The sequence below is a fragment of the Cyprinodon variegatus genome, unplaced genomic scaffold, assembly GCF_000732505.1.
Source record: "Cyprinodon variegatus isolate N-32 unplaced genomic scaffold, C_variegatus-1.0 Scaffold1751, whole genome shotgun sequence".
NCBI lineage: Eukaryota > Metazoa > Chordata > Actinopteri > Cyprinodontiformes > Cyprinodontidae > Cyprinodon > Cyprinodon variegatus.
The window spans coordinates 13,372-21,086 of NW_015152204.1; the positions used below are offsets into that span (position 1 = coordinate 13,372).

The following is a 7,715-nucleotide window of genomic DNA, read 5'->3' on the forward strand; positions in this document are numbered from 1 at the left end:
ATCAGTCACCAGGCAAGTTTTAGCTGATTTGACCTGATGTTCTGTGTGGTTCTTGTAGGCGAGTCTGTTTCTGTCATCAAACACACTGACCCTGTCCCTGACCCTCGAGCGGTCAATCAAGACAAGAAGAACATGCTCTTTTCTGTAAGAGTTTAACTACACACTTTCTTTCAAACATCCTCCTAAAAGCTTAATCAGTTAGTTTTTTTGTTGTTGTTGTTGTTACTATGAGGTTCTGTTGAGCAAAGTATTTTGTTTCAGGGTACCAACATTTCAGCTGGGAAGGCTGTGGGTGTGGTCGTGGCCACAGGAGTCAACACAGAGATTGGTAAGATCCGTGATGAGATGGCAGCAACTGAGCAAGAGAAGACACCTCTGCAGCAGAAGTTGGATGAATTTGGTCAGCAACTCTCCAAAGTTATTTCCCTAATTTGCATCGCTGTGTGGATCATAAACATTGGCCACTTCAACGACCCTGTCCATGGGGGTTCTTGGATCCGTGGAGCAGTCTATTACTTTAAGATTGCTGTGGCTCTGGCTGTTGCTGCCATTCCTGAGGGTCTTCCTGCTGTGATCACTACATGCCTAGCTCTAGGCACCAGACGCATGGCCAAGAAGAACGCTATCGTCCGCAGCTTGCCCTCTGTAGAGACCCTGGGCTGCACCTCTGTCATCTGTTCTGACAAAACTGGTACTTTGACCACCAACCAGATGTCTGTCTGCAGAGTGAGTCTCACAGAAACACATACACTCTTGGTGCCTATGATACAGCTAAGGTATCGATGGAGCTGATAGCTTGCAGTGCTGCTTTTGCATCACAATGCAGCTTAGCCAGCCAGCTTTTGGTTCCCTTTTGCACTTTCTCAGCATCACCACAAAACTTCTTGATCATGTAAGGTAAAAAAAAAAAAAAGTAGTAGTCCTTTTTTTTGTAGGTAAGTGTGTTTTCTTACTTTTTATGTTTTATATCTATCTTTTATAAGTTGTGTTCTGTAGAGATTTTTTACTTGAAAGCACTTTGTGCTGAAAATGATCAATTTAGAAAAGGTGTAATAGGAAAATCAGTTCCCACCTGGAACTGATTTTCAGTTGCCAACTGTTTCTAATTGATTTTAATCGATTTAGTTTTCCTGAAGACATAAAGGAGAGGAAAATATGGTTTTAGCCGAAGAGGATTTAGCCTTAACTCAGTTCACACCATAACACTCTTGATTAGGATAAATCCCCTCTAGCAAAATATTAATTTCTAGCCTTCTTGATATGAAGCTATTATTTCTTTACGTAAGCTTGTAGAGGCAATCTCACAATGTGTGTGTGTGAGAGAGAACTGTCTTACTTTTAATCAGTGTTTAAAGTTTTTAGAGCTAAATGAAAATGATGATAAAGCCAGAATGTATCAGCATTTTACATTGTTGATAAATTAGCATATTTAGCAAATTAACCATCAGTCTCTGAGCCAGAGAGTCTACAGTCATGGCCAAAAGTATTGAGAATTACACAAATATTATATTTTCACATGATCTGCTGCCCTCTGGTTTTCATGTGTGTATGTCAGATGTTGTCATCACATACATAAATAAAATTGCAATCATATTATGAGTAACAAAAGCTTTTAATGACAGAATGAGTTAATGCAGCAAGTCAATTTTGCAGTGTTGACCCCTCTTCTTCAGGACCTCTGCAATTGCTGATGAAGATTCTCAGTCATCCAGGTCATAGTCATTCCGTAAAAGTTAAAAATAACGTTTCGCCACCTCTCCAGGAAGCTTTCTCAATTCAAATGTCTGGATCCGCAGTGAGTTTGAGTCTTATATAGACAGGGTCTTGTATTGCTCGGAAACATGCAAATGGTAACCAATGAGTGGGTCGTTTGGGTCCATCGTTCACCTCTAATATCTGAAACCTGTCTATGATTCTGAAGGTCGGTCATTAAAGGGGGGGTATTGCCATTAAGGGGGGGATTGTCTCCTGTAATACCTGAGACCTGTCTATGATTGTTAAGGGATTGTTAAGGGACGGTTGTTAAGGAGGTATTGCCGGTGAACAATACCTCCTTAACGACCGACCCAAAAGACATTCTGGTACCATTCTTTATTCATGGCTGTGTTTTTAGGTAAGACTGTGAGAGAGCCGACTCCTTTGGCCGAGAAGCAACCCCACTCATGAATGGTTTCAGGATGCTTTACAGTTGGCATGAGACAAGACTGGTGGTAGCGCTCACCTCGTCTTCTCCGAACTACCGTTTTCCAGATGTCCCAAACAATCGGAAAGGGGATTCATCAGAGAAAATGACTTTACCCCAGTCCTCAGCAGTCCCCTCCCTGTACCTTACCCTATACCTAATAGATTGTTGACTGAGATGCAATCTTTTTAGCTGCGATTCGCTTTCCTGTTAGGCCATTTTTGTGCAGTGCAATGATGACTGCACATGTTTCTATAGAGATAACCATGGTTCACAGAAGAGAAACGATGATGCCAAGCACCAGCCTCTTTTTAAAGTGTCCAGTGGTGTCATTCTTACTTAATCATGACAGATTGATCTCCAACCCTGTCCTCGTCACCACCCACACCTGTGTTAATATAGCAATCAATGAAACGATGTTAGCTGGTCCTTTTAAGGCAGGGCTGCAATGACGTTGAAATGTGTTTTGGGGGATAAAGTTCATTTTCTAGGCAAATATTGACTTTGCAATTAATTGCTGTTACGCTGATCACTCTTTATATAATTCTGGAGTTAATGCAAAATTATAAAAACTGAAGAAGTAGACTTTGTAAATATCAACATTTGAATCATTCTCAAAACTTTTGGCCATGACTGTAGATCCTTTTATTCTTTGGTGCATGGCAGCGTTTTTGTACATGAATATATCACAATAACAACAGCTAGTATTAAAGCTGCTGAAATATTACACAAGGAATAAGCTAAAGATAAGCACTTACCTTAACCTATCTCTTTGTGTTTGGAGCCTGAATAAAAAGGTGATGTACCTCTATATTTGCAAAGTCTTTTAAAATGGCTTTACACCTCTGTGCTTTCTCTGGCCTAAATGTGAAAACTTAATTCATACTAAAAATAGTGAAACTTTCTTACAGTAACATCTTCTGCTCTGAGTGTTATTAGCTTAAACTATTTATTCTAAGCTCTGTTTATTAATTGGCCAGTAAATAATGCTTAATGAGTTTAGGGATGTCCCGATCACGATCTGAAGATTGGATCGTCCGATCTTTTCCTATTTTTCGGTGATTGGAGCTCAGCTACTTTAGAAGAAGAGTTGTGCCGATCTTTACACAACTGCCATAAAGTACCACCTAGTTACGGTTGACAGTAGCTGTGCAATACCAACCGCTGTGGTGGTGCAAATCCAACATGTCAGAAGTTTGGAAATATTTTACTCTTAAGAGTGAAGACTGTCTTAAAGCTAGTTGGAATGTCTGCCACATGACAATTTCAAAAGGAGCTAGAGGCAGAGCTACATTTAACACCACAAATTTAATTAGTTATCTGAGGACAAAACATGATGTGTGTTTTGTAAAGCTGCAGATGGGAAGGTTGCTAAAGTAAAGCAACAAATACTTTAGGCGAGACAAATAGTCCACGGAAAACAAGAGGGCAAAGACGATTAAAGAAAGTTGGTCAAATATATTGCTCTTGACAACCAGCCTGTCGAGAATCTTGGACTTAAATTGTCATCTGGAAGTTTTGGACCCATGCTACAGTCTGCCCTCAAGAAATTACATTGCAGACAAAGCCATAACACAGCTGTACAGCAAAGTTAAAGAAACAATACCAAGTCACTTGAATCGGAATGTTTTTAGTTTCACCACTGATATTTGGAGTACAGACGTTTGTGCGATGTTCCTACTCAGCCTCACGGCACAATGGGTTGATCCTCAAACTGATTTAAGGCGTGCTGTACTGCATGCTCCTCAGTTCCGTGTTATGTATGCTGCTCAATCAAGTGTTATGTAGTTTGGTTAAGGGGGTTTTCTGAGGTTTGTCCTGCCTGCTCCCGTGCAGTGACAAAGTAAATTAACATGCAATTGACTGAAAAAATATGAAAACAAATTAATATCTGCTTTGGGGAAGCTAAGATTATTCTTCATTCCTGTACTATTGACTCTAATTTTCAGATGTTTATACTCGGCAAAGCAGAATGTGAAAGCTGCACTCTGTCAGAATTCACCATTACAGGATCAACTTATGCACCTGAAGGAGAAGTGTGAGTATAGTGAATACATTCAGTTTACAGTTAAACTATGTTGATAAATGCAGATTTGAATAAACACATATCAGACTGAGATGCCTCTTCATAGGTATCAAGATGGCAAACTAGTGAAATGCTCCCAGTATGATGCTCTGGTTGAACTGGCCACCATCTGTGCCCTGTGTAATGACTCATCCCTGGACTACAATGAGGTTTACACAAATTACATTATGAGATTATTAAAAAAGATGAGAATCACAATGAAAATGAGTGACTCGTAATGTGTCTCACTCTTAAGGTAAAGTTTGTGTACGAGAAGGTGGGGGAAGCCACAGAGACTGCACTGACTTGTCTAGTTGAGAAAATGAATGTTTTCGATACAGAAGTCCACAGCTTGTCTAAGATTGACAGAGCCAACGCCTGCAACTCAGTGAGTGACAGCCACCTCCTCACTCTTTACCCCCCAGTTCCTACTCAGCAGGGTTTCTCCCTGACCACGAATTATTTGCATCAGGTGATCAAACAGCTGATGAAGAAGGAGTGCACCCTTGAGTTCTCCAGGGACAGGAAGTCCATGTCTGTCTACTGCACCCCAAACAAGTCTCGTTCCTCGATGGGCAAGATGTTTATAAAGGTAGAATGAAGCAAAACGTGTAAGACTTGATTTGGATGGATTTAGTGTGCATATTTTGCATCTCTGTTCTGCTTCCCAGGGGGCCCCAGAAGGAGTAATTGACCGATGCACTCATGTCCGGGTTGGTAACACTAAAGTCCCCCTCACTCAAGGTATCAAGGAAAATATCTTGTCTGTTATTCGTGAGTATGGAACAGGTCGGGACACATTGAGATGTCTGGCTTTGGCCACACGAGACAACCCTCCTAAAATGGAGGACATGGTACTCTCCGATACCTCCAAGTTCACAGAATATGAGGTAAATATTTATAATTTTTTTTTCTTATTAGCTATTGAAATAGCAGCATCAAACCTAACACTCTGTCACTCTTGTACCTTTTTGTCACCCACTCTGCATCCAGTCTGACCTGACCTTTGTTGGCTGCGTTGGCATGCTGGATCCACCCAGGCAGGAGGTGGCTGCCTCAATTAAACTGTGTCGTCAGGCTGGCATTCGGGTCATCATGATTACCGGGGACAATAAAGGCACAGCCGTGGCCATTTGCAGACGCATCGGCATCCTGATGGAGGATGATGATATAGAGCACATGGCCTTCACTGGGCGAGAATTTGATGAACTGTCTCCCTACGCCCAGCGGGAGGCCGTAACCAAAGCTCGGTGCTTTGCCCGTGTTGAGCCATCCCACAAGTCCAAGATTGTTGAGGTCCTGCAAGGATTTAATGAAATAACTGCCATGGTAAGCAACCCTAGGAAGTACAACACTAATAAAACTGCTGTTTGTTTTTACTCATATTGGTCATTGTGTTGTATTCAGGGTTACAGGATCTCTCAGTTATCAGCTCTCTGTAACATGTTTGTCTAAAGACAGGAGATGGAGTGAACGATGCCCCTGCACTAAAGAAGGCAGAGATCGGCATCGCCATGGGTTCTGGCACTGCCGTGGCCAAGTCAGCCTCAGAGATGGTCCTCGCAGACGACAATTTCTCCTCCATTGTTGCTGCTGTAGAAGAGGGCAGAGCTATATATAATAACATGAAACAATTTATCAGATACCTTATCTCCTCCAATGTGGGTGAGGTTGTTTGGTGAGTTTCCTCTGGAGCAAATAAAAGCCCTTTAGCTACCACACTGCAAAAACAATCTAGGAAAATGTAAAAAATGTCTTAAATTAAATATATTTTCCCTAAATTTGAGTAGGTAAATGAGATAGTTGGCCTATGGAATGAGTATTTTTAGTCTTAAAATAAGATAATTAGATAATATGCACTTGAAATTAGACAATGCAGGTGTCTTTTCTTATTTTAAGTGTAAATTGTCCTGTTCCATTGGCAAAATGTCTCTTTTACCTCCTTAATCCAAGAACAAATGCACTTATTTTAAGAAAAAATGACTTATTTAGATTTCGATTTTTCCCAGTGTGATCCTCTGATATTTAGAGGGAGAAGTAGCTTATGTTAAATACATAAGTATTTACCCCTTCAACCTTGTATATTTTGTAGACTGAAAAAGAACCATGGTTTACTGATATATCTTAACGTTCGATTCTACAGACTAAAGGTTTTTCCCTATTCTTTTTTAGAAAATTTGTAGATATAGAGCATGTTTTCATTGTTTTCCTACAGATTCTTAATAGAATTTAGGTCTGCATTTTGACAAGGACCAAATCATACCATGCCTGTCCATTTTTTAGGTTAATTTTCTACATCAAGTCTGTAATCTTTTGCACCTCCTACACAAGTTGTTAGTCAGACTTTAGACTTAGACAATCTTTGTTGCCATTTTGTATACACAGATTGTAAACAAAACAAAATTTTGCCTTTTCATGACATTTCCGATTCTTAAAGTGCGGCAGTGATCAAATGTATGCAGTGTGGGAGGAACAGTGTTAGGACTACTCTATAGATATATTGGGTTGTTTGGGTTTATAGCCCTTATGCCTTGTGCCAAAATTTTGAATTTCAAGCACTGTATGTAAACAGCAAAACAATATATTTTTGTTAAAGAACTGTTAAAAATTTAATTTTCCATCAAGTCACAATGTTTGGTTGGTCTTTCACATCAAATTTTTATATAATAGTTAAAAATTGTGGTTGCAATGTACAATCGTGAAATGTCTTTTTTCAATGCTAAGCTGCTGCTCACTGTCAGAAAGTGGTATAAACAAAATTTTGTTCTGTATACAGTCCGTGTATACGAAATGACAAAGTTTGTCTAAATCTGAGTGCAAGTTTAAAATTAGGAATAATTTTATGTTCAACAGTTCAGGGTAAATGTCAAATGATGAATACATTTATTTCTGACAAGATTTTCTTCCTGACAGCATCTTCCTGACCGCTGCTCTGGGGTTCCCCGAGGCTCTGATCCCAGTTCAGCTGCTTTGGGTTAATTTGGTGACAGATGGCCTCCCTGCTACAGCCCTTGGCTTCAACCCCCCAGATTTGGACATCATGGAGAAACCTCCCCGTAATGCAAAGGAACCGCTGATCTCTGGTTGGCTCTTTTTCAGATACCTGGCTATTGGAGGTAAGCTGAGTAAATCACAAATGAACAGGTACCAGTCAGGATGTGAAGAAGATAAGCACATTTTATCTTTGCAGCTTTTTTTTATGTGTAACACAGTGGTTCTCAAACTTTTTCTGTCATTCCCCACTTTGGACAAGGGGGAATTTTCAAGCCCCGCCAGTCCTCATCGCCCCAACACAATGCTAATGAAATATGCAACAATCTTAAAATGTTCCAATTTTATTGAAGTAACAAGTAGTATCTAAATACAAACTATCTACATCAAATAACAGCAAGCTAAAAAATAAAGAAAATAAAAATGCAGCTGTGTCATATTTTGTATCAAGCTCAAAGATAGAAAAAATTAAAGTGC

At 39.9% G+C, this 7,715-nt stretch overlaps 1 protein-coding gene across 2 annotated transcripts in view; it reads left to right on the forward strand.

Moving 5' to 3' along the window:
* LOC107104459 (sarcoplasmic/endoplasmic reticulum calcium ATPase 2-like) overlaps positions 1-7,715 on the forward strand; it is a 31,113-nt gene that overhangs the window by 13,360 nt on the left and 10,038 nt on the right. For both annotated transcript variants that reach the window (XM_015404456.1, XM_015404455.1), the window contains exons 4-13: positions 59-144; positions 262-726; positions 4,132-4,220; positions 4,315-4,417; positions 4,504-4,635; positions 4,720-4,839; positions 4,919-5,137; positions 5,241-5,576; positions 5,705-5,925; positions 7,161-7,363. In XM_015404456.1, the coding sequence (XP_015259942.1) occupies positions 59-144; positions 262-726; positions 4,132-4,220; positions 4,315-4,417; positions 4,504-4,635; positions 4,720-4,839; positions 4,919-5,137; positions 5,241-5,576; positions 5,705-5,925; positions 7,161-7,363 (1,974 nt within the window). The remainder of the gene's footprint in view (positions 1-58; positions 145-261; positions 727-4,131; positions 4,221-4,314; positions 4,418-4,503; positions 4,636-4,719; positions 4,840-4,918; positions 5,138-5,240; positions 5,577-5,704; positions 5,926-7,160; positions 7,364-7,715) is intronic.